The following is a 27590-nucleotide window of genomic DNA, read 5'->3' as shown; positions in this document are numbered from 1 at the left end:
TGGAATTCCGCAGCGTATTTGTGGCGAGGCTGATACACCTTAGTTATCAAAGGCTCGAGACCGGCAAAAGTAGAATTTTGTGACGTAAGCATCGATCCGCCGGACTCCGTCCGACACAGATCGATTCTTACGTCACTCCAGATGTTCCGCACACAAGTTCGGCACAATCTGACTACTTTTGCTAGTTATCAAAAAACTAGAAGGTATGCTCGGCACTTTTACGGCCCAGCGTACCTGGTTTTCAATCCGCCACCCCTGGAGGCGGCGGATCCCATAGGAATCAATGGGAGTCTGACCATAGCGAAAGTACAAGTTCGCTGCTGACAGACATCCCATTGATTCCTATGGGAGCTGTCTACACCTAACACCCTAACATGTACCCGAGTCTAAACACCGCTAATCTGACCCCCCCTACACCGCCGCAACTAAATAAAGTTATTACCCCCTAAACCGCCGCTCCCGGAGCCCACCGCAAGCTACTCTATACATATTAACCCCTAAACCGCCGCTCCCGGAGCCCACCGCAACTATAATAAATGTATTAACCCCTAAACCGCCGCTCCCTGAACCCGCCGCAACCTATATTAAATGTATTAACCCCTATCCTGCCCCCCCCTACACCGTCGCCACCTATAATAAATTTATTAACCCCTAATCTGCCCCCCCTACACCGTTGCCACCTCTAATAAATTTATTAACCCCTATCCTGCCCCCCACTACGCCGCCGCCGCCACTGTAATAAAATTATTAACCCCTAAACCTAAGTCTAACCCTAACCCTAACGCCCCCCTAACTTAAATGTTAATTAAATAAATCTAAATAAATTAACTCTTATTAACTAAATGAATCCTATTTAAAACTAAATACTTACCTTTAAAATAAACCCTAATATAGCTACAATATAAATAATAATTATATTCTAGCTATCTTAGGATTTAAATTTATTTTACAGGTAACTTTCAATTTATTTTAACCATGTACAATAACTATTAAATAGTTATTAACTATTTAATAGCTTACCTAGCTAAAATAAAGAGAAATGTACCTGTGAAATAAATCCTAACCTAAGTTACAATTACACCTAACACTACACTATAATTTAATAAATTATTCCTATTTAAAACTAAATACTTACCTGTAAAATAAACCCTAAGATAGCTACCATATAATTAATAATTATATTATAGCTATCTTAGGATTTATATTTATTTTACAGGTAACTTTGTATTTATTTTAGCTAGTTAGAATAGTTATTAAAGTTATTAACTATTTAATAACTACCTAGCTAAAAGAAATACAAAATTACCTGTAAAATAAATCCTAACCTAAGTTACAATTAAACCTAATACTACACTATCATTAAATTAACTAAATAAACTACCTACAAATAACTACAATTAAATACAATTACATAAACTAACTAAAGTACAAAAAATAAAAAAAGCTAAGTTACAAAAAATAAAAAAATAAGTTACAAACATGTTAAAAATATTACAACAATTTTAAGCTACTTACACCTAATCTAAGCCCCCTAATAAAATAACAAACCCCCCCAAAATAAAAAAAATCCCTACCCTATTCTAAATTAAATAAATTTCAAAGCTCTTTTACCTTACCAGCCCTTAAAAGGGCCATTTGTGGGGGCATGCCCCAAAAAGTTCAGCTCTTTTGCCTGTAAAAGAAAAATACAACCCCCCCCCAACATTAAAACCCACCACCCACATACCCCTAATCTAACCCAAACCCCCCTTGCAAAAACCTAACACTAATCCCCTGAAGATCATCCTACCTTGAGTCGTCTTCACTCAGCCGAGCCACCGATGGAACTGAAGAGGACATCCGGAGCGGAAGAAGTTAATCCTCCAAGCGGCGCTGAAGAAATCTTCCATCCGATGAAGTCATCATCCAGGCGGCGCTGAAGAAGTCTTCGATCCGGCCGATGTCATCTTCAAAGAGGCGCTGAAGAGGTCTTCTATCCGGGCGAAGTCATCTTCCAAGCCGGGTCTTGAATCTTCCTTCCGCCGACGCGGAACCACCTTCTTCACCGACGGACTACGATGAATGACGGCTCCTCTAAGGGATGTCATCCAAGATGGCGTCCCCTCAATTCCGATTGGCTGATAGGATTCTATCAGCCAATCGGAATTAAGGTAGGAAAAATCTGATTGGCTGATGGAATCAGCCAATCAGATTGAGCTCGCATTCTATTGGCTGTTCCGATCAGCCAATCAGATTTTCCTACCTTAATTCCGATTGGCTGATAGAATCCTATCAGCCAATCGGAATTGAGGGGACGCCATCTTGGATGACGTCCCTTAAAGGAGCCGTCATTCGTCGTAGTCCGTCGGTGAAGAAGGTGGTTCTGCGTCGGCGGAAGGAAGATTCAAGACCCGGCTTGGAAGATGACTTCGCCCGGATAGAAGACCTCTTCAGCGCCTCTTTGAAGATGACATCGGCCGGATCGAAGACTTTTCTTCAGCGCCGCCAGGATGATGACTTCATCGGATGGAAGATTTCTTCAGCGCCGCTTGGAGGATTAACTTCTTCCGCTCCGGATGTCCTCTTCAGTTCCATCGGTGGCTCGGCTGAGTGAAGACGACTCAAGGTAGGATGATCTTCAGGGGATTAGTGTTAGGTTTTTGTAAGGGGGGTTTGGGTTAGATTGGGGGTATGTGGGTGGTAGGTTTTAATGTTGGGGGGGTTGTATTTTTCTTTTACAGGCAAAAGAGCTGTTTTCTTTGGGGCATGCCCCCACAAATGGCCCTTTTAAGGGCTGGTAAGGTAAAAGAGCTTTGAAATGTATTTAATTTAGAATAGGGTAGGACATTTTTTTATTTTGGGGGGGTTTGTTATTTTATTAGGGGGCTTAGATTAGGTGTAAGTAGCTTAAAATTGTTGTAATATTTTTAACATGTTTGTAACTTATTTTTTTATTTTTTGTAACAGCTTTTTTTATTTTTTGTACTTTAGTTAGTTTATGTAATTGTATTTAATTGTAGTTATTTGTAGGTAGTTTATTTAATTAATTTAATGATAGTGTAGTATTAGGTTTAATTGTAACTTAAGTTAGGATTTATTTTACATGTAATTTTGTATTTCTTTTAGCTAGGTAGTTATTAAATAGTTAATAACTATTTAATAACTTTTCTAACTAGCTAAAATAAATACAAAGTTACCTGTAAAATAAATATAAATCCTAAGATAGCTATAATATAATTATTAATTATATTGTAGCTATCTTAGGGTTTATTTTACAGGTAAGTATTTATTTTTAAATAGGAATAATTTATTAAAGTATAGTGTAGTGTTAGGTGTAATTGTAACTTAGGTTAGGATTTATTTCACAGGTACATTTCTCTTTATTTTAGCTAGGTAAGCTATTAAATAGTTAATAACTATTTAATAGTTATTGTACATGGTTAAAATAAATTGAAAGTTACCTGTAAAATAAATATAAATCCTAAGATAGCTAGAATATAATTATTATTTATATTGTAGCTATATTAGGGTTTATTTTAAAGGTAAGTATTTAGTTTTAAATAGGATTCATTTAGTTAATAAGAGTTAATTTATTTAGATTTATTTAATTAATATTTAAGTTAGGGGGGCGTTAGGGTTAGGGTTAGACTTAGGTTTAGGGGTTAATAATTTTATTACAGTGGCGGCGGCGTAGTGGGGGGCAGGATAGGGGTTAATAAATTTATTATAGGTGGCGACGTTGTAGGGGGGGCAGATTAGGGGTTAATAAATTTATTATAGGTGGCGACGGTGTAGGGGGGGCAGGATAGGGGTTAATAGGTTTAATATAGGTTGCGGCGGGTTCATGGAGCGGTGGTTTAGGGGTTAAACTATTTATTTAGTTGCGGAGAGGTGCGGGATCAGCAGGATAGGGGTTAATAATTTTATAATAGAGGGCGACGGTGTAGGGGGGGCAGGATAGGGGTTACTAGGTATACTGTAGGTGGCAGCGGTGTCCAGGAGCGGCGGTTTAGGGGTTAATACATTTATAAGAGTTGCGGCAGGGTCTAGGAGCGGCGGTTTAGGGGTTAATACATTTATAAGACTTGCGGCGGGGTCTAGGAGCAGCGGTTTAGGGGTTAGTAACTTTATTTAGTTGCGGGGGGCTCCGGGGGCGCCGGTATAGGGGGTAGAACAGTGCAGTTTAGTGTGAGTGCTTAGTGACAGGCTAGCAATAAAGCTGTGAAAAAGCCGAAGGGCAGCGAGATCGGATGAGTGATAACTATCACAGTCCGCTGCTCATCGCCCCGCGGCTTTTTGACAGCTTTATTTGATAACTTAGGCGTATTTTTTCAGGTCCGCGGCAGCGAAGGTAGGCGAGCTTAGGCGGGCGTATTGGGCCGGCGAAGCCAGAAAAGTAGACGGCTTTATAACTACCCCCCATTATCAATATTAAAATAATTACTTTAGCTACATCACTTTTGGTTTCATAAAACTACGTGGAAATATTAGCAAATGAATATGTTTTGTGTTTAACTAGATTTTCTTATATAATTAAAACAAAAGCTCTTTTGTTAATTGCAATGGTTTACTAGAAGAAGTAAAAAACACAACAAAAACACGGTGTGACAAAACTAGTATTACTGAGGCAAAATGCATAATAAATGTTTTAAAACCATTTAAAACTCTACTTAAATGAAAATGTAAGTTATTGCATTGCCCCCAGAGAGGTTATAATGTATTCTATGGAAATAAGAATCTCACCCATTTACATATTGTCCGGTGATTGTTTGATATGTGCAGAAGGCTGTATATATGCACATTTCATTTATGACCCCTTTTGTCCCTTTAAATATTTTGTGAATTTTAAGTTTTTAAATTAATTTACTGTTAAATTGTATAGTGCATAAAAAAACATTATAAAATTCTTAAATTTTCTTGTGTATTTCACATCCTTTTTTAGGCTGCTCTGGGACTCTTGCAAAAGTGTGCGCTGCTAAATATCCAGAATCTTCAGTTATTGTCTATGATCTGCCTGATGTAGTGAATGCTGCTAACAAATATAAGGCAGCAGAGGAACATCAGATTACATTCCAGCAAGGTATGTTCTAGGTGGTAGATACATTTCATGTTTAAGTTGTAATCAGTCTTCTTATTTTTTTTTCTTTCCAGAGGAGAAGGTTAAAATTTTAAGTGCTTCAGATTCATTGTAGACAGGGTTTCTCAGAACGATGTGAGACCCATTATCCCCCTCAGAACACCAGGAGTATGACTGAGGGTACTTAGGCAGGGAAAGTAAATTTTGCAATGGGAGTAAATCACTTGGCTGCCACAGGTGTCACTAGGTCTTGCAGCCTTCTCCTGTTGGCCTGGTTGTTATAGTTCTCCTTCAGATCCTGTACTATTGTTACTACACAGAATGGAATCCTCTACTAGAAGCAAGTTCCTGCAGCTGGTAAGCACTGTAGAGTGGGTGCTATAAGGTAAGTTGGTTGGTGCACTCACTTAGCCTGCAGGCTATTAGCAGGTACAATACTGTATATAAAAGCCAGGGGACATGTGTCACAGTCAAGGGACAGATTATAAGGACCACAGACATTCATAAACACAGTGGGGACACATTATTTTATAAAGGTGTTTTGTTAGCACATTTCTTTGGGACATTTTCTTTAAGATCTCTTTTACACTGCCCGGAATATTTATGCAGCAACAGCACATCTGGTGTACAGTTTATTTACATTTTATTTCTATATATGTTTATATATTTCTGGGGTATTTTCCTGCTCACAGCATAATGGCTGACTGGAGGTTAACCCAGTTTCATGCTGTGGTGCTGGGCAGCCATCTTGTTTTGTTTAATCTGCTTCATCTAACGGAGGGGATAAAGTTAAGTATCTTTTTTAAGCAATCTGCTTAATTTGTATTATTGCAGCTGTAGGAGTACAGTTAACTTGTATTTTATATGCCTTAAAACATTATTAGTCCTCAGTGTATGTGATATGATTTGTTTTCTTACCACAATTTTATGTGCTCTCTATTGGGTATTAACATGTTGTTGTCAAGAACTCATTTTGACAATTCTGTGTATACTGTGTATATTTTTATGCTTCTCTCGATTCATCCTCCCTATCCAGCTATCACCCTATTTCCCTACTCCCCCTTGCCTCAAAACTTCTTGAAAAGCTAGTATATACATGTCTATCACATTTACTTACATTAAACTACTTCCTTGACTCACTACATCATTAAGGTTACCAATGACCTTCTTATAGCAAAATCAAAAGGTCACTTCTGCAGATTTGATACTGATGACCACCCTCTTTTGCTCAAAACCCTACAATCCTTTGGCATTTGTGACACAAGCCTTTTGTGGTTCTCTTCCTACTTGCCTAACTGTAGCCTTCTCTGGTGCATCCTCTGCCCCTTTACCCTTTCTGTAGCGGTACCGCAAGGCTCTGTCCTTGGTCCCCTTCTCTTCTCAATCTATACATCATCATTAGGTTCCTTAATAAAGTTCTATGGGTTTCAGTATCATTTGTATGCTGATTACACCCAAATCTACCCATTTTTCTATATCTGTTGATAAGTCAATCATTACTTCAACCCTGCATGCCCGATGTTTTGGGGTCACACTTGATCATTCTGTCACTCATTATATTTATTCTTTGGCCAATTCCTGCTGCTTCCACCCTAAAAACAACTCTAAAATTTGAAATTTCCTTACACAAGACACAATTAAGATTCTAATTCACCTTCTCATCCTTTTCCGTCCTGACTACTGCAACTCCATCCTCTCTGGTCCCCCTAGTTGCCTTTTAGCTATTTTACAATCCATAATGAATCATTCTGCCAGGCTAGTCTTCCTTAAACACAGAAGGATGAAATGATCGTCAGGGGTTGTCATGTTCCTTGGAAAATTGCATGGTATTTTGGGGCTGGATTGATCTTACTTAGCAGAATCAGACTGATATAGCCGACCACCGATGGAACCGAAGAGGAGATCCGGAGCAGCAGAAGTCATCATCCAAGGGGCGCTGAAGAAGTCTTCCATCCGATTGAAGTCATCATCCAGGCGGCATCTTCAATCTTCATCCATCCGGAGCGGAGCCATCTTCAGATGAGCCTACGCGGATCTATCTTCATCCACCGACGACTGAACGATGAATGACGGTTCCTTTAAGTGACGTCATCCAAGATGGCGTCCCTCAAATTCCGATTGGCTGATAGGATTCTATCAGCCAATCGGAATTAAGGTAGAAAAATCTGATTGGCTGATTGAATCAGCCAATCAGATTCAAGTTCAATCCGATTGGCTGATTGGTTCAGTTCCATCGGTTGTCGGCTGGCTGAAGACGGCTAAAGGTAGGATGATCTTCAGGGGGGTAGTGTTAGGTTTATTTAAGGGGGTTTGGGTTAGAGTAGGGGTATGTGGGTGGTGGGTTTTAATGTTGGGGGGGTTGTATTTTTATTTTACAGGCAAAAGAGCTGTTTTCTTTGGGGCATGCCCCGCATAAGGCCCTTTTAAGGGTTGGTAAGGTAATAGAGCTGGTAACTTTTTAATGTAGAATAGGGTAGGGCATTTTTTTTATTTTGGGGGGCTTTGTTATTTTATTAGGGGGCTTAGATTAGGTGTAAGTAGCTTAAAATTGTTGTAATATTTTTGAAATGTTTAACTTATTTTTTTTATTTTTTGTAACTTAGCTTTTTTTATTTTTTGTACTTTAGTTAGTTTATTTAATTGTATTTAATTGCAGTTATTTGTAGGTAATTTATTTAATTAATTTAATGATAGTGTACTGTTAGGTTTAATTGTAGCTTAGGTTAGGATTTATTTTACAGGTAATTTTGTATTTCTTTTAGCTAGGTAGTTATTAAATAGTTAATAACTATTTAATAACTATTCTAACTAGCTAAAATAAATACAAAGCTACCTGTAAAATAAATATAAATCCTAAAATAGCTACAATGTAATTATTAATTACATTGTAGCTATCTTAGGGTTTATTTTGCAGGTAAGTATTTAGTTTTAAATAGGAATAATTTATTTAAGTATAGTGTAGTGTTAGGTGTAATTGTAACTTAGGTTATTTTTTATTTTACAGGTTAATTTATCTTTATTTTAACTAGGTAGCTATTAAATAGTTAATAACTATTTAATAGCTATTGTACCTAGTTAAAATAAATTTAAATTTGCCTGTAAAATAAAAATAAATCCTAAAATAGCTACAATATAATTATTATTTATATTGTAGCTATATTAGGGTTTATTTTAAAGGTAAGTATTTAGTTTTAAATAGGAATAATTAATTTAATAAGAGTTCAATTTATTTAGATGTATTTAATTAATATTTAAGTTAGGGGGGTGTTAGGGTTAGGGTTAGACTTAGGTTTAGGGGTTAATTTATTATAGTTGCGGCGGTGTAGGGGGGCAGGATAGGGGTTAATACATTTATTATAGGTTACGGCGGTGTAGGGGGGGCAGGATATGGGGTTAATAAATGTATTATAGGTGGCAACAGTGTAGGGGGGGCAGATTAGGGGTTAATAAGTTTAATATAGGTGGCGGCGGGGTCCGGGAGCTGCGGTTTAGGGGTTAATACATGTATTATAGTTGCGGCGGTGTCCGGGAGCGGCAGTTTAGGGGTTAATAACTTTATTTAGTTGTGGCGGTGTAGGGGGGGGACAGATTAGGGGTTAATATGTATAATATAGCTTGCGGCGGGCTCCGGGAGCGGCGGTTTAGGGGTAATAAATGTATTTAGTTGCGGCGGTGTAGGGGGGGGCAGATTAGGGGTGTTTAGACTCGGGGTACATGTTAGGGTGTTAGGTGTACACATTTTCCATAGGAATCAATGGGATGTCGGGCAGCAGCGAACATGAACTTTCGCTATGGTCAGACTCCCATTGATTCCTATGGGATCCGCCGCCTCCAGGGCGGCGGTTTGAAAACCAGGTACGCTGGGCCTGAAAAGTGCCGAGCGTACCTTCTAGTTTTTTGATAACTAGCAAAAGTAGTCAGATTGTGCCGAACTTGTGTGCGGAACATCTGGAGTGACGTAAGAATCGATCTGTGTCGGAGTGAGTCCGGCAGATCAAAGCTTACGTCACAAAATTCTACTTTTGCCGGTCTGTAGGGCTTGATAACTAAGGCGAATCAGCCTCGCCACAAATACGCTGCGGAATTCCAGCATATTTGAGGTTGATGGCTTGATAACTAGGGGCCATTGTCTCCAAATACGCTTCCTCTCATCGCCTTCACTCTGCTCATAGCCTCCTCCTCACATTCCCGTCTACAGGACTTTTCCAGACTTGCCCCTATTTTGTGGAACTCTCTGCCTCGCTTCACAATAACTGATGATAATATTAATAATACTGCACTTTATTGTCTCTGTTCCCCTGTTTCACATTGCTATATATTACTGTGTGCTATGGTGCAACTGGAATAGTCCCCTCGGTTTCCCTCATTCTGGTTCTTGGAGGGGAGATACATTTTCCACTTTCCCTCTTCCGCATAGTGTGAAACTTTGCAAATTTGTTCACCAGTGCATTTTGGCAATAAGTGTGTGCAACAAATCCCTATTTCTTCTGTTCTTCTTCTGTGAGGGCACTTTCTTCTCCCTCAAAGTAATTCAGGGAGAATGGAATGTTGTTTCTCCTGGTTTTAGAAATTATTTACGCTTTACAGGGAGTGCAGAATTGTTAGGCAAGTTGTATTTTTGAGGATTAATTTTATTATTGAACAACAACCATGTTCTCAATGAACCCAAAAAACTCATTAATATCAAAGCTGAATATTTTTGGAAGTAGTTTTTAGTTTGTTTTTAGTTTTAGCTATTTTAGGGGGATATCTGTGTGTGCAGGTGACTATTACTGTGCATAATTATTAGGCAACTTAACAAAAAACAAATATATACCCATTTCAATTATTTATTTTTACCAGTGAAACCAATATAAGATCTCAACATTCACAAATATACATTTCTGACATTCAAAAACAAAACAAAAACAAATCAGTGACCAATATAGCCACCTTTCTTTGCAAGGACACTCAAAAGCCTGCCATCCATGGATTCTGTCAGTGTTTTGATCTGTTCACCATCAACATTGCGTGCAGCAGCAACCACAGCCTCCCAGACACTGTTCAGAGAGGTGTACTGTTTTCCCTCCTTGTAAATCTCACATTTGATGATGGACCACAGGTTCTCAATGGGGTTCAGATCAGGTGAACAAGGAGGCCATGTCATTAGATTTTCTTCTTTTATACCCTTTCTTGCCAGCCACGCTGTGGAGTACTTGGACGCGTGTGATGGAGCATTGTCCTGCATGAAAATCATGTTTTTCTTGAAGGATGCAGACTTCTTCCTGTACCACTGCTTGAAGAAGGTGTATTCCAGAAACTGGCAGTAGGACTGGGAGTTGAGCTTGACTCCATCCTCAACCCGAAAAGGCCCCACAAGCTCATCTTTGATGATACCAGCCCAAACCAGTACTCCACCTCCACCTTGCTGGCGTCTGAGTCGGACTGGAGCTCTCTGCCCTTTACCAATCCAGCCACGGGCCCATCCATCTGGCCCATCAAGACTCACTCTCATTTCATCAGTCCATAAAACCTTAGAAAAATCAGTCTTGAGATATTTCTTGGCCCAGTCTTGACGTTTCAGCTTGTGTGTCTTGTTCAGTGGTGGTCGTCTTTCAGCCTTTCTTACCTTGGCCATGTCTCTGAGTATTGCACACCTTGTGCTTTTGGGCACTCTAGTGATGTTGCAGCTCTGAAATATGGCCAAACTGGTGGCAAGTGGCATCTTGGCAGCTGCACGCTTGACTTTTCTCAGTTCATGGGCAGTTATTTTGCGCCTTGGTTTTTCCACACGCTTCTTGCGACCCTGTTGACTATTTTGAATGAAAAGCTTGATCGTTCGATGATCACGCTTCAGAAGCTTTGCAATTTTAAGAGTGCTGCATCCCTCTGCAAGATATCTCACTATTTTTTACTTTTCTGAGCCTGTCAAGTCCTTCTTTTGACCCATTTTGCCAAAGGAAAGGAAGTTGCCTAATAATTATGCACACCTGATATAGGGTGTTGATGTCATTAGACCACACCCCTTCTCATTACAGAGATGCACATCACCTAATATGCTTAATTGGTAGTAGGCTTTCGAGCCTATACAGCTTGGAGTAAGACAACATGCATAAAGAGGATGATGTGGTCAAAATACTCATTTGCCTAATAATTCTGCACTCCCTGTAATGTTTATGAAGTATTAGCTTCCATTCCCTTTATCAGATGAGTAAACATTTATTTACCAAGGGTAATATCTCTTAGGGATGTGCATGGGGAAAATTTTCATTGCATTCAAATTTTTTGTTTCATTAAATAAAATTGTTTTAGTTTATTTTTGTTCATGGTCACATTAAATTTAGATGAATTTCGTCCGAAATGTTCATTTTAACTAAAATTTTTGTTTTAAACTACAGTGCACATTTTGAAGCTGTAATCAGATTTATTACATTTAGTTTTGTCATTCTATGTACTTTACTTATGGACTGTTGCTGTCTGTGGCACTGAAGTCGCAGGTTGAGGGAGTGGAGGAGGCTATGGGCACTTCTGGTGGTTTAGTCACAGTAACAATGCTGGTGGTACTCGCAGTGCTACTGTTTTAAGTGGGTCAGACTCAGTAATAAATAGGCAGAGGGTCACACCAGTATTGCTGTTGTGGCTGTGTCTGTAGTGGGGCCTGCCACTGATGGTGTTGTGGCTCCTGTAGTTGCTGGGGAATTAATCGGTCTACTGCAGCTGTGCTTGGAGGGGGCAGGGCCCTTCTTGTCAGGGTTATTTGTATGCATTTTTATTTTTTATTGAAATTAAAAGAATTGTTGCTGCCGGGAGATTATATGTCACGGTCAAAGTGTAGTGAAGTGAAATGCGCTGCTTGTGGTTTTTTACTTAGTTACTTACATCAAAATTACAAGTTGTGCATTAAACCGGGTGCGTAAATAAGGCAAAAAAATAGTGTTATCACACTCTCCATAGCGCTGCCATTACAGGTTACTGAAAAACATTCTTGTGCTGTGCTATATGGTGGAATAAGCTCCATACCGCACAAAACCCAAGGCCTGACTTGACGTGCTCATGCACATTTTCCCCCATAGACATCAATGGAGAGAAAGTGTTAGAAAAAAGTAACACCTGCGATAAACCCCTAGAGGCCGAATTATCAAAGGTCTTGCGGACCTGATCCGACAATACGCTCTCCGTATTCAGCATGGCACCAGCAGCTCACAAGAGTTGCTGCGCCCCCAGCAAACTCGGCCGCCAGCAGGGGGGTGTCAATCAACCCGATCGTACTCGATCGGGTTGAATTGCTGCGATTCCTGTCCGCCTCATCAGAGCAGGCGGACAGGGTTATGTAGCAGCAATCTTTAGACCGCTGCTTCATAACTGCTGTTTCTGGCGAGTCTGAAGACTCGCCAGAAACAAGGGCCCACAAGCTCCATACGGAGCTTGATAAATGGGCCTCCTAGTCTAAATACCCATAATCCGCCCCCCCCCCGCATCGCCAACACTAAATAAAGTGATTATTCCCTAAATCACCACCCCCCGCATCGCTAACACCTAAATAAACCTATTAACCCTTAAACCGCCGGCCCCCCACATCACTACTACTATAATAAAACTTTTAACCCCTAAACCGCCCCCCGCATCACTACTATTATAATAAACCTTTTAACCCCTAAACCGCCGGCCCCCCACATCTTTACTAATAAAATAAACCTATTAACCACTAAACCCCCGGCCCCCACATAGCTACAAATAAAATAAAACCAATTAAACCCCAAACCCCCATCCCCCACAACGCAATAAACCTAATTAAACTATTAACCCCTAAACCGCCATCCCCCCACAACGCAAATAACTAATTTAATCACTAAGCCCTCTAAATCTAAAATTTACAACAAATAAAAAAGTCTAAAATTACAGAAAAAAATAAACCAAATTATCAAAAATAAAAAAATATAATATAATACCCCTATAAAAATAAAAAAGCCCCCCAAAATAAAAACACCCCCCAATCTAAAACTGCATTGCTCTAAGTTAACCAGCTCTTTTACCTACAAAAATACTAAGTCCTCCCTAATAGTAACCCTCCCCACCCAACAAACCCCCCAAAATAAAAAAAACTTAACACTAAAAAACCTAAGCTACCTATTGCCCCTAAAGGGTCATTTGTATAGGCATTGCCCTTAAAAGGGCAATCATCTCTTTTGCAGCCCATTAAAATAAAAAAAATCCCTAATATAAAAAAAACCTCCCCAAAAATAAAAAAGCCTAAGTCTAACCCCCAATTAGGTACTCACCATTCCTGAAGTCCGGTGGAGAGGTAGTCCTTGCTTCCCTTCCAACATTTAGGCTACCCCTACATAGAAAACCCGGGTTGGTTACTCTGCTTTTCTCTCCCTCTAGGTCCCTGTCAGAAGTCACCTGAATCTGTCAGACCTGAGATGATTTGCCTGCCCTGCAGCTGAGGTCTCCATAAGGTAAGTGCTTATTCCCTTCTAGGTGAGAAGGTTCAAGCACATTGAGAATTAATCCTCTCTTTTAATAATGTAGATTGGGGACAGTTTTAAATCTTGTCAAGGTTGGAATTTACTTCATGGGCTGTAGGTACAGGACTCTGGGCGGCTGAAGAACCCCCCCCCAGCGGCTCAAATAAGGCTGAGGGCTGTAAACCAGGAATCCAAGGTTTTATTCAGGACAAGAGTATGGTACTTTACCAGCTTTAAATGTCATAATTTTATATTATGGGTCAAGGTTTGAGAAAAGGGTATATCCTATATTAAAAATATCTGGATAGAGTTAAGCTGCCAATGTGTGTAAATAAAGGGACACATACTTTATTCCCTTTCTTGTTAATAAACTCCATATAAGGCTTTTTGTACTACCGCTAATGGGCTGTGACGCAGCTTACAGGGAAGAGCCTTTTTGCTGAGTAACTGATACACTAAGTGGGGAAAATGGCGATCGTTAGTGTGATGGCGCCATTTCTCCCATTATATGCATTAATTATGCAACAGGTTCCCTCCGGGCTCTACCGGTCTGTCAGCCTGACTTGTATGCCTCTATTTGTGTGACAGGCTATTTGACTTGTACGTGGGCACTTTTGGAATGATTTATTTAATCATTATGGTGTCCTCCTTTTTCTTCTTATTATTATTGTGAGGGGACTATATACGCGGCTCAGTCAGCATGCTTTAGAGTGGGCGTAGATGTTCTGATAGCGTGGCTCATCTGAATTAGTCTGGGTTATCAGATTCCAAGCGGACTACGTATTTTTAGAGGCTTATTCTTCCTGCGGGGAGGAACAAGGAGTTCCTTAGCAATGAAGAAGAGGTTTCGCTTCTTCGTATTCTCTTATATTCTCCTACCAGGTGTGGACGTTTGGGAAGCAGAGTACCTGAGTAGGTAGATTTTTCTCCAAGGCGTGGTACTCTCATCCCTCAGGTGGGGGGTCCTGGAATGGGCCTGTTGGCGTCTCGTCTACACGCCAAGTTTCCCAGATACGGATCTAGATTTAGGGATCCACAAACAGTTTGACACACGAGCGGTTCCTTGGGACTTCAGTCTAATTTTCCTATTTCCTCCATTTGTCTTCCTTCCTCAGGCGATAGCCCGTATATCTGGAGCAGGTTGCAGGGATTCTGATAGCTCCTGCTTTACCTCGCAGAATTTGTTTTGCGGACCTGTTAAAGATGTGGTCCTTTCTCCCGTGGAAATTGTCTCTGATGAAGGATCTTCTACTTAAAGATCCTTCTCTGCATCCAATCCTAGTCTCTCTGAAGCTGACTGTTTGGAGATTGAATGTCTAGTCTTGTCTATACGTGGTTTTTCCAAAAAGAGTATTGATACCGGGATTCAGGCTCGTAAGTTGGTAACTCGCAAAGGGGTTCTTCCTTGGAGTCAGGTGAGTGTTCCCTGCATTCTCTCTTTTTTACAGGAGGGTCTGGGGAAGGGTTTATCAGTTAGTACTCTGATGGGTCAGGTTTCTGCTCTTTCGGTTCTATTGCATACATGTCTGACCGACCTACCAGATGTTCAATTTTTTTGTTCAGGCCCTGGTCAGATTTCAGCCTGTGTTTAATTCTGTTTCTCCTCCGTGGAGCCTTAATCTTGTTCTTAGGGTTCTGCAGCAGGCTCCATTTGAGCCTATGCACTATGTTGATATTTAGTTTTTGTGTCGGAAGGTTTCCTTTCTTCCAGCTATTTCTTCTGCTTGTAGAGTCTCAGAGCTTTCAGCTCTTCATTGTGACCTGCCTTATCTTATCTCCATGTGGATAAGGTGTTCCTTCATACAAAATTGGGATTTCTTCTTAAGGTGTTTTCGGAACACAATATTAATGAGGAAATTGTCGTTCATTCGTTCTGCTCTAATCCTTCTTCCCATGAGAACCGCCTTTGGCATAACCTGGATGTAGTGCGTGCTTTGAAGTTCTATCTGCATGCATCTAGGGATTTTCAGCGTTTTTCTGCCCTTTTTGTTGTATTTTCTGGGATACTTAAGTGCCAGAAGGCCACTTCTCCTACTCTTTCTTTTTGGTGGAGAGGTGTCATTCGGTTGACCTATAAGACACCTGGAAAACAGCCTCCTGAGAGGATTACAGCGTATTCCACTAGGACTGTCTCTTCTTCCGGGGCCTTTAAAAACAAGGGTCCTGTGGATCAAATCTGCAAGGCGACCACTTGGTTTTCATTGCATACTTTTTCCAAATCTACAAATTCAACGTTTTTGCCTCTGCTGAGACTTCTTTTGGGAGGATAGTTCTTCAAGTGGTGGTGCCTTCTGTTTAAGTCTGCCTGTCTTGTTCTCCCTCCCTTCCATTCTGTGTCCTCTAGCTTGGGTATTGATTCCCACTAGTAATTAGAATGGATTTGTGTACTCTCCATGCCATTGGAAAGAAAACATAATTTATGTTTACCTGATAAATTATTTTCTTTCCTGGCATGGAGAGTCCACGACCAGCCCTTATCTAAATTTTGAGATGCCTTTTCTCCTTTTCTAAAATTCAGGCACCTCTATACCCTTTGGTCTTCTTCTCTTTTCATATTCTTTCGGCTGAATGACTGGGGGTTTATGGGAAATGGGAGAGATCATAAAACTTTGCTGGTGGTGGACAGGAGTTGAATTCCCACTAGTAATTAGAATGGATTCGTGGACTCTCCATGCTCGAATAGAAAACAATGTATCAGGTAAGCATACATTATGTTTTTTTCTTTGAGGATTCGGATAGAACATGCAATTTTAAGCAACTTTCTAAATTTACTTCTATTATATATTTTTCTATGTTCTCTTGTTATCTTTATTTGAAAAAGCAGGAATGTAAGCATAGAAGCCGGACCATTTTTGGTTCAGCACCTGGGTTGCGTCTGCTGATTGGTGGCTAAATGGGCAGAAAATTTCACAAACTTCCACTGAGATGCTGATAGAACCTGTCAATCTATTCACTGCTTCTTCCTGGTTTTCATTCATTGGCTAAAGCCTGCCTGCATCATTAAAAAAAAAAATGCAGTTTTAGTTATTTTCTTTCATTCTTCTGAAAACATATGCACAACCTTAATATCTCTACAGAGAATCAGATCTGGAAGATTCTGATATCTCCTCTAAAAGGGAAATTCTAGGTTTAAAAATCCTTATTGGATCAGTAATCTGTGTGTGCATTTTTCATTTTTGAATGGAACATTTGCACTTTTGGTTGTGTGAAGTTTTACTGACTTCCAGGTATGCACAAAGGCATCTTGATTTATTGTTTAAAGTTCCTCTCTGGATTTTTCCCTGTTCCACAGGTAATCTCTGAGATAAATTCTAAGGAAAGGAATAAGCCTGGTATTCCTTTTGATTCCTTTATTTAAAAAAAAAAAAAGAAAAACATCTTGTTGCCTTGAAAGACTTAGAACTATGGGAATGTATTTCCAAGCAGGGTTGAGGCTTATTATGGAATCAACTTTCAGCAGGCTGGTTTCTTGTTTAGACCAGCAGTCAATGCTGCTTGTGTTGCAGGTGCTAGTACTTTATGATGCAACTTTTTCTCTCAGTTAGTTTCAGAGGAGACCTCCCTGTACGAGATTTCAAGTCAACAAAATTGATGCCAGTTGCAATCTTTTCATTTGTGACTGTGTAAAATGTAGTCACTACAATGGAAATAATTATCAGAGGTAATCCAATGTAAATATCTGTGGTGTGTATTATACTGAACACATGTAAAAGACCTTTTTATAAAAAGGGGCCAATTAATTAAGCTGCGTGTGGACATGGTCTGCTGTAGCAGATCATGTCCGCCCGACATCGCTAAATGCCGACAGCATACGCTGTCGGCATTTAACATTGCACAAGCATTTCTAGTGAAATGCTTGTGCAATGCCGCCCCTTGCAGATTTGCAGCCAATTGGCCGCTAGCAGGGGGTCTCAATCATCCCGATCGTATCTGATTGTGATGAATGCTGTCCGCTGCCTCAGAGGATAAGTTATAAGGAGCAGCGGTCTTAAGACCTGCTTCTTAACTTATGTTTCCGGCGAGCCTGACAGCTCACGCGGAAACTGCTGCATTTGCAGCATGTTAAATCGGCCTCCATACGTTTTTAAGTATTTGCAGAATATTAAAAATGGAGGGAATAAAAGATCATGGGGCCGATTTATGAAAGTGCGGACGGACATGATCCGATGTAGCGATCATGTCTGCAGGCACATAGAAAAATGCCGACAGCATAGGCTGTCACCATTTATCATTGCACAAGCAGTTCTGGTGAACTGCTTGTGCAATGCCACCCCCTGCAGATTCATGTCCAATCGTCCGCTAGCAGGGGGTGTCAATCAACCCGATCGTATGCGATCGGGCAGATTGCTGTCCGCCGCCTCAGAGGCTCGCGTGAAAACACATTAACAATACATTTAAAAGTACTTTCACAATCATTTTAATACAATCTAATAAAAAATAATTAAAAAAAAATATTGCACAAAAAAGGTATAAGGGCTCAAAGATATGAGGTCTCAGTTGTTAGAAAAAAAAGGTTTGCAAAGGGCTTTAAAGGGACAGTCTAGGCCAAAATAAACTTTCAGGATTCAGATAGAGCATGTAATTTTAAACAATTGTCCAATTTACTTTTATCACCAATTTTGCTTTGTTCTCTTGGTATTCTTAGTTGAAAGCTTAACCTAGGAGGTTCATATGCTAATTTCTTAGACCTTGAAGTCCACCTCTTTTCAGATTGCATTTTAACAGTTTTTCACCACTAGAGGGTGTTAGTTCACGTATTTCATATAGATAACACTGTGCTCGTGCACGTGAAGTTATCTGGGAGCAGGCACTGATTGGCTAGACTGCAAGTCTGTCAAAAGAACTGAAAAAAGGGGCAGTTTGCAGAGGCTTAGATACAAGATAATCACAGAGGTTAAAAGTATATTATTATAACTGTGTTGGTTATGCAAAACTGGGAAATGGGTAATAAAGGGATTATCTATCTTTTAAAACAATAACAATTCTGGTGTAGACTGTCCCTTTAACATAGAGACACATACACATACATGTCTAAATCTGTGTGTGAGTGTATATATATATATATATATATATATATATATATATATATGCTATGTGCAGAACATTAGATTCTGAAATATACAGTGTACGTGCTTTAAAATAACCGCAATCATGTTTGCAGAACTTGTGGGTGTTTTTCGACTTTACTTGTTACCGTGACTTTGCGAACGTTAGATCGCAAACTTTTTACTTTCAACATGTAATACGGGCACAAACTACCACTTCAATCATAATCTGGCCCAAAGATAGGGCAAAATGATGCAAAAATGTTTTAGAAAAAATATTGAAAACATTGTTTGATCTTTATGCATTTACTCCACTAGATGGAGGCTTTTGGTGCGCAAGATGGGTAGTGAGCGTATTTCAAGTTGAAATTAAAAAGTGCAAAAAGCCAAACTACAAATATCACGACTGTGTCAACGTATTCCCCCATAGACTTGGATGGAGTGCAAAAAAAAAATGTACTCTTGAGTAAACCCTATCGCATTTTCTCAAGTGCACTAACATAGAAGAATATGTTCTATTTATTCATAAATATATATATATATATATATATATATATATATATATATATATATATATATATATATATATATATATATATAATGAGTTTTGGCAATATATATAGACAGATAGATATACAGATATAAACTGGAATATCTATTTAAAAATACTTATAACATATTCCCCTTTGTGAAAACAATGGTAATGTGAAATATTTACAGTAAATACAGTTAAACAATTTATTAAATATGTGTGTACATACCTGTATGTATTTATGTGATTATACATGTATATATGTTTGTAAATACATATATACACATATAAATACATAAATAAGTATGTACACATATATAAACACACACACATATATATACATACATATACATCTTTAGACATTAACCTCTAAACTGCTGGCCCCCCACATCGCAAAACACTAAAATAAACTATTAACCCCTAAACTTAACACGCCTAACTTTAAATTACAATATAACTATCTGAAAATAAATAAAAACTTACCTGTGAAATAAAAATAAACCTAACATTAAACTATAAATTAACCTAACATTACTATTCTAATAAAATAAAAAAATACTACCAATTAAAAAATCTATATTACAAATTTTAAAAAAAACTAACACTAAAAAAAAATAAAAAAATCTAAAATTACAAAAAATAATAAACACTAAATTCCAAATAATAAAAGACACTAAGCTTACAAAAACTAATAAACAAAATTATCAAAAATAAAAACAATTACACCTAATCTAATAGCCTTTTGTAGGGCATTGCCCTAAGTTAAACACCTCTTACCTGTAAAAAAAATACAAAGTCCCCTCAACAGTAAAAACCCCCACACAACCAACCCCCCAAAATAAAAAAAAATAGCTCTAAAAAAACTTAAGCTACCCTTTGTCCCTAAAGGGGCATTTGTATGGGCATTGCCCTTAAAAGGGCATTCAGCTCTTTTTTCATTGCCCTTAAAAGGGCATTCAGCTCTTTTAAAAAAGACCAAAGCCCTAATCTAAAAAAAAACACCCACAAAAATGAAAAAAATAAATAAACACCTAACACTAACCTGGACATCCTTCTCCATCCAGGCAGTGAAAAGTCTTCATCTAGGCGGCGATATCTTCATTCATCCCGGGGGCGTCTTCTATCTTCAGCCCTGGATGGAGCCATCAAAAACAACCAATAGGATTTTTAAGACGCTCTCATCCTATTGGCTGATTTGAACAGTCAATAGGATTTCAGAAGCTCTCATTTTATTGGCTGATTTGAATTTGAAGAATCAAATCAGCCAATAGGAATGCAAGGTATGCCATTTTGAATCAGCTACCTTGCATTCAGCTTCAGTGTACGGCGGTGACCATATGAAGAGGACGCTCCGCGCAGGATGTCTTTGGCTTCCAGGATGGCTCCGCTCCGTGCCACCGGGATTAAGATAGAAGACGCCCCTGGGATAGATGAAGATATCGCCAACTGGATGAAGACTTCTCGCTGCCTGGATGGAGACTTCTCGCCGCCTGGATGGAGATTGATGTCCGGAATTCAGGAACCGTGAGTAGATATTCTGGGGTTAGTGTTATTTTTTTTTCCAGTTTTTTGGGTGTTTCTTTTTTTAGATTAGGGCTTTGGGCTTTTTTAAAATAGCTGAATGCTCTTTAAGGGCAATGAAAAAGAATTGAATGCCCTTTTAAGGGCAATGCCCATACAAATGTCCCTTTAGGGGCAACGGATAGCTTAGTTTCTTTTAGAGTTAGTTTTTTTTATTTTGGGGGGTTGGTTGGGTGATGGCTTTTACTGTTGGGGGACTTTCTATTTTTTTTACAGGTAAAAGAACTGTTTAACTTAAGGCAATGCCCTACAAAAGGCCCTTTTAAGGGCTATTGGTAGATTATTGAAGGCTAGGGGGTGTTTTTATTTTGTGGGAGCTTTTTATTTTTATAGGGCTATTAGATTAGGTGTAATTGTTTTTATTTTTGATAATTTAGTTTATTATTTTTTGTAAGCTTAGTGTTTTTTATTTTATGTAATTTAGTGTTTATTATTTTTTGTAATTTTATATTTTTTTAATTTTTTTCGTAGTGTTAGTTTTTTTTTTTTTAAATTGTGCGGCGGACATGATACGCTACATCGTATAATGTCCGCTCGCACATTAAAATTGACCCCATCGTTTAAATTTAGTTTTTTTTTATTTCACAGTTAAGTTTTTATTTATTTTAAGATAGTTATATCTTAAACTGGGGGTTTAGGGGTTAATAGGTTTATTTAGTAGCGGTGATGTGGGGTGCCAGAGGTTTAGGGGGTTAAAAGGTTTATTTAGTAGAGGCAATGTGGGAGGCTGGAAGTTTAGGGGTTAATAGGTTTATTTACTGTCGGCAATGTGGGAGGCCGGAGGTTTAGGGGTTAATAGCTTTATTATAGTGTCGGTAATGTCAGGAAGTGGCGGATTAGGGGTTAATAGCTTTATTATAGTGTTGACGATGTCGGGGAGTGGCAGCATAGGGGTTAATCACTTTATTATAGTGGCGGCGATGTCGGGGAGCGGCAGATCAGGGGTTAATAGCTTTTATTAGTATTGACAATGTTGGGAGCGGCAGATTATGGGTTAATAACTTTATTTAAGTGTCGGCGATGTCTGGGGCAGCAGATTAGGGGTGCTTAGACTTGGGGTTTATGTTAGAGTGTTAGAATTAAACAAAACTTTTTTTCCCCATAGACATCAATGGGGTTACGTTACAGTGATTTTTCATTCCGCACTTCAGGTGTTTTTTTCTAACACTCTCTCCTCATTGATGTCTATGGGGAAAGCGTGCATGAGCATGTCAAAGCAGTCCTTGGATTTTGTGCGGTATGGAGCTTAACGCCACCATATCGCAAGCACAAGGAGGCTTTTCAGTAACTCATAATGGCAGCGCTATGAAGAGTAAAATAACGCAACTTTTTTGGTGTTAGTTTCGTACCCTGTTTAGTGCAAAACTCGTAATCTACCCGATTGCTCCTTAAGACAGAGATAATACTATAATAATACATTGGACGAACAAAAAAAAAATACTATTAGCAGACACATCAATAAAGTAAATCTTCTTTTCATATTATCTAGACATCAATGATATATTAAATCCCATGGTCAAACGTAATTTGAAAATTAATTAAAGTCTAGAACAAATTTATATCACCTAGTTTTCAGAAGTAGAAGAGAAGAGAGAAAAATGAGAAAAGAAAGAAAGAAGAGAGAGGGGAAAAAAATGATGCCATCATCTGCTTATTTACAATAAACCTTTTCTCACTTTTTCTTCACAAACTTTCTTACTTGGAAATTTGCTCTCATATAACTCTGATCTTATTATAGTATATACGAGATCATTCTGAGTTAAAAATCATCTTCCCCTAAAATAGACCTGTCCTCGTAGATGCATATTATACTAAAAGTAAGCTTAATATCTCTTTATCCATCAACCCTAGGGATAGCGGTAACAAAAAAAAATTTAAATTAAAAAAAAATGAATCTCTCCTCCCATACCCACTTTGGATTCCTGATCTAGTCTCTTAGCCAGCAAATTGGGAAATTACCATTATTTATTTTTATCCAAATTTCTGTAAAGGAGGGTGATTTGTTTTTGTAAAGCAAACAGGAAGGATCTGATCAGATTAAGGGCTAGATTACAAGTGGAGTGCCAATTTATTGCATGTCTGCATATAGGCAAAGTTGCCTGTTTGCGGGCAGGTAATAAATAACCAGCTATTATATGTCTGGTTAATTTTATAAAAGTGTCCCAAATGTCCTTAAAATAGAGGGTATTATAGTTTTTTATTTAAAAAAATGTTGCATTTTTTTAAATAAAAAACAACTGCACTAGGCACTTTTTAAGGCTAAACGTTGCAGGTGCCTCTACATTGCGGTCTAAGGGAACTCTGTGTTACCTGTAAATATATATGTATATGAATATATACAGTACATATATATTTATGTGTATAATATGTGTATATACTTAGTACCCTTTACACGTTCACACTACGCCGCTTGCACTCGGTACCCCCATTTGCTACAGTTTTAAATTTTAAATTTTGCCACTATATGAAGTAAGTTTCTTCATATTTATTATAAATCTAGCTAGCTTATCTATTTGCACCCTTACCCTTATTAGTCATGAACTCAATACCCCTTTGACATAATCATCCAGAGCATTTAAGGCTTTTTATATTTTGTGTCTTAACAGTTCCCACCAACAATGATCCATCTAAACCCTATTTGTAACTCCCATCATGAGTCTCTTCTTAAATATAATTTGAAGAATCATATTTATGTATTGTTTTGTGAGATCAATTTAGGTTATTGGGACCAATGTTTTTCTATCAGATTTTCTATCAGTTTATGCGCTTTCTGCAGAGAATGGAACATTTGGTTCAGATAGGGATTAATATACCCTCTATAAACCATTTATATATTCAGTACATCAGTGTGCAATTGTATTCCATATATGCAAATACTAGACATGACCTGTATAGATAATATTTACTTAGGAAACCATATGTATAAAGAAAATATGAAGTCTTTTTTAGCTGCTAGATCTAACATGTTAATACCTACTTGCTTTAGTAATATGCTGGACGACAACTGTATTGTTCTTCTGTCAATAAAAAAAAAAAAAAAATACAAAGTTGCCTGTAAAATAAAAATAAACCCTAAGCTAGCTACAATGTAAAAATTTGTTATATTGTAGTTATTTTAGGGTTTATTTTATAGGTAAGTATTTAATTTTAAGTAGGAATAATGTAGTTAATAACAGTAATTTTATTTAGATTTATTTAAATTATATTTAAGTTAAGGGGGTGTCAGGGTTAGACTTAGGTTTAGGGGTTAATACATTTAGGCCTAGATTTAGAGTTCGGCGGTAAAAGGGCTGTTAACGCTCCGCGGGTTTTTTTCTGGCCGCACCATAAATTTAACTCTGGTATCGAGAGTTCAAACAAATGCTGCGTTAGGCTCCAAAAAAGGAGCGTAGAGCATTTATACCGCAAATGCAACTCTCGATACCAGAGTTGCTTACGGACGCGGCCGGCATCAAAAACGTGCTCGTGCACGATTCTCCCATAGGAAACAATGGGGCTGTTTGAGCTGAAAAAAAACCTAACACCTGCAAAAAAGCAGCGTTCAGCTCCTAACGCAGCCCCATTGTTTCCTATGGGGAAACACCTCCTAAGTCTGCACCTAACACCCTAACATGTACCCCGAGTCTAAACACCCCTAACCTTACACTTATTAACTCCTAATCTGCCGCCCCCGCTATCGCTGACCCCTGCATTACACTTTTAACCCCTAATCTGCCGCTCCGTAAACCGCCGCCACCTACGTTATCCCTATGTACCCCTAATCTGCTGCCCTAACATCGCCGACCCCTATGTTATATTTATTAACCCCTAATCTGCCCCCCACATCGTCGCCGACACCTGCCTACACTTATTAACCCCTAATCTGCCGAGCGGACCGCACCGCTACTATAATAAAGTTATTAACCCCTAATCCGCCTCACTAACCCTATCATAAATAGTATTAACCCCTAATCTGCCCTCCCTAACATCGCCGACACCTACCTTCAATTATTAACCCCTAATCTGCCGACCGGAGCTCACCGCTATTCTAATAAATGGATTAACCCCTAAAGCTAAGTCTAACCCTAACACTAACACCCCCCTAAGTTAAATATAATTTTTATCTAACAAAATAAATTAACTCTTATTAAATAAATGATTCCTATTTAAAGCTAAATACTTACCTGTAAAATAAATCCTAATATAGCTACAATATAAATTATAATTATATTATAGCTATTTTAGGATTAATATTTATTTTACAGGCAACTTTGTAATTATTTTAACCAGGTACAATAGCTATTAAATAGTTAAGAACTATTTAATAGTTACCTAGTTAAAATAATAACAAATTTACCTGTAAAATAAATCATAACCTAAGATATAATTAAACCTAACACTACCCTATCAATAAAATAATTAAATAAACTACCTACAATTACCTACAATTAACCTAACACTACACTATCAATAAATTAATTAAACACAATTGCTACAAATAAATAAAATTAAATAAACTATCTAAAGTACAAAAAATAAAAAAGAACTAAGTTACAGAAAATAATAAAATATTTACAAACATAAGAAAAATATTACAACAATTTTAAACTAATTACACCTACTCTAAGCCCCCTAATAAAATAACAAAGCCCCCCAAAATAAAAAATTCCCTACCCTATTCTAAAATACAAATATTACAAGCTCTTTTACCTTACCAGCCCTGAACAGGGCCCTTTGCGGGGCATGCCCCAAGAATTTCAGCTCTTTTGCCTGTAAAAAAAAACATACAATACCCCCCCCCCAACATTACAACCCACCACCCACATACCCCTAATCTAACCCAAACCCCCCTTAAATAAACCTAACACTACCCCCCTGATGATCTTCCTACCTTGTCTTCACCATGCCAGGTTCACCGATCCGTCCTGGCTCCAAGATCTTCATCCAACCCAAGCGTGGGCTAGACATCCACTGAAGAAGTCCAGAAGAGGGTCCAAAGTCTTCCTCCTATCCGGCAAGAAGAGGACATCCGGACCGGCAAACATCTTCTCCAAGCGGCATCTTCTATCTTCTTCCATCCGATGACGACCGGCTCCATCTTGAAGACCTCCAGCGCGGATCCATCCTCTTCTTCCGACGACTAGACGACGAATGACGGTTCCTTTAAGGGACGTCATCCAAGATGGCGTCCCTCGAATTCCGATTGGCTGATAGGATTCTATCAGCCAATCGGAATTAAGGTAGGAATTTTCTGATTGGCTGATGGAATCAGCCAATCAGAATATAGTTCAATCCGATTGGCTGATCCAATCAGCCAATCAGATTGAGCTCGCATTCTATTGGCTGATCGGAACAGCCAATAGAATGCGAGCTCAATCTGATTGGCTGATTGGATCAGCCAATCGGATTGAACTATATTCTGATTGGCTGATTCCATCAGCCAATCAGAAAATTCCTACCTTAATTCCGATTGGCTGATAGAATCCTATCAGCCAATCGGAATTCGAGGGACGCCATCTTGGATGACGTCCCTTAAAGGAACCGTCATTCGTCGTCTAGTCGTCGGAAGAAGAGGATGGATCCGCGCTGGAGGTCTTCAAGATGGAGCCGGTCGTCATCGGATGGAAGAAGATAGAAGATGCCGCTTGGAGAAGATGTTTGCCGGTCCGGATGTCCTCTTCTTGCCGGATAGGAGGAAGACTTTGGACCCTCTTCTGGACTTCTTCAGTGGATGTCTAGCCCACGCTTGGGTTGGATGAAGATCTTGGAGCCAGGACGGATCGGTGAACCTGGCATGGTGAAGACAAGGTAGGAAGATCATCAGGGGGGTAGTGTTAGGTTTATTTAAGGGGGGTTTGGGTTAGATTAGGGGTATGTGGGTGGTGGGTTGTAATGTTGGGGGGGGGTATTGTATGTTTTTTTTTACAGGCAAAAGAGCTGAAATTCTTGGGGCATGCCCCGCAAAGGGCCCTGTTCAGGGCTGGTAAGGTAAAAGAGCTTGTAATATTTGTATTTTAGAATAGGGTAGGGAATTTTTTATTTTGGGGGGCTTTGTTATTTTATTAGGGGGCTTAGAGTAGGTGTAATTAGTTTAAAATTGTTGTAATATTTTTATTATGTTTGTAAATATTTTATTATTTTCTGTAACTTAGTTCTTTTTTATTTTTTGTACTTTAGATAGTTTATTTAATTTTATTTATTTGTAGCAATTGTGTTTAATTAATTTATTGATAGTGTAGTGTTAGGTTAATTGTAGGTAATTGTAGGTAGTTTATTTAATTATTTTATTGATAGGGTAGTGTTAGGTTTAATTATATCTTAGGTTATGATTTATTTTACAGGTAAATTTGTTATTATTTTAACTAGGTAACTATTAAATAGTTCTTAACTATTTAATAGCTATTGTACCTGGTTAAAATAATTACAAAGTTGCCTGTAAAATAAATATTAATCCTAAAATAGCTATAATATAATTATAATTTATATTGTAGCTATATTAGGATTTATTTTACAGGTAAGTATTTAGCTTTAAATAGGAATCATGTATTTAATAAGAGTTAATTTATTTCGTTAGATAAAAATTATATTTAACTTAGGGGGGTGTTAGTGTTAGGGTTAGACTTAGCTTTAGGGTTTAATCCATTTATTAGAATAGCGGTGAGCTCCGGTCGGCAGATTAGGGGTTAATAAGTGTAGGTAGGTGTCGGCGACGTTGTGGGGGGCAGATTAGGGGTTAATAAATATAACATAGGGGTCGGCGATGTTAGGGGTAGCAGATTAGGGGTACATAGGGATAACGTAGGTGGCGGCGATTTGCGGTCGGAAGATTAGGGGTTAATTATTTTAAGTAGCTTGCGGCGACGTTGTGGGGGGCAAGTTAGGGGTTAATAGATATAATACAGGGGTCGGCGGTGTTAGGGGCAGCAGATTAGGGGTACATAAGTATAACG

The 27590-nt window shown here is 38.5% G+C and overlaps 1 protein-coding gene across 1 annotated transcript in view; it reads left to right on the top strand.

Moving 5' to 3' along the window:
• Positions 1-27590, top strand: part of LOC128652338 (acetylserotonin O-methyltransferase-like) — a 192227-nt gene that overhangs the window by 147971 nt on the left and 16666 nt on the right. The window contains exon 7 of the mRNA XM_053705274.1: positions 4922-5059. Coding sequence (XP_053561249.1) covers positions 4922-5059 — 138 coding nt within the window. The remainder of the gene's footprint in view (positions 1-4921; positions 5060-27590) is intronic.

The sequence above is a fragment of the Bombina bombina genome, chromosome 3, assembly GCF_027579735.1.
Source record: "Bombina bombina isolate aBomBom1 chromosome 3, aBomBom1.pri, whole genome shotgun sequence".
Classification (NCBI taxonomy): domain Eukaryota; kingdom Metazoa; phylum Chordata; class Amphibia; order Anura; family Bombinatoridae; genus Bombina; species Bombina bombina.
Note: the sequence above shows the minus strand (reverse complement) of the source record. Positions and strands in the feature narration are given on the sequence as shown.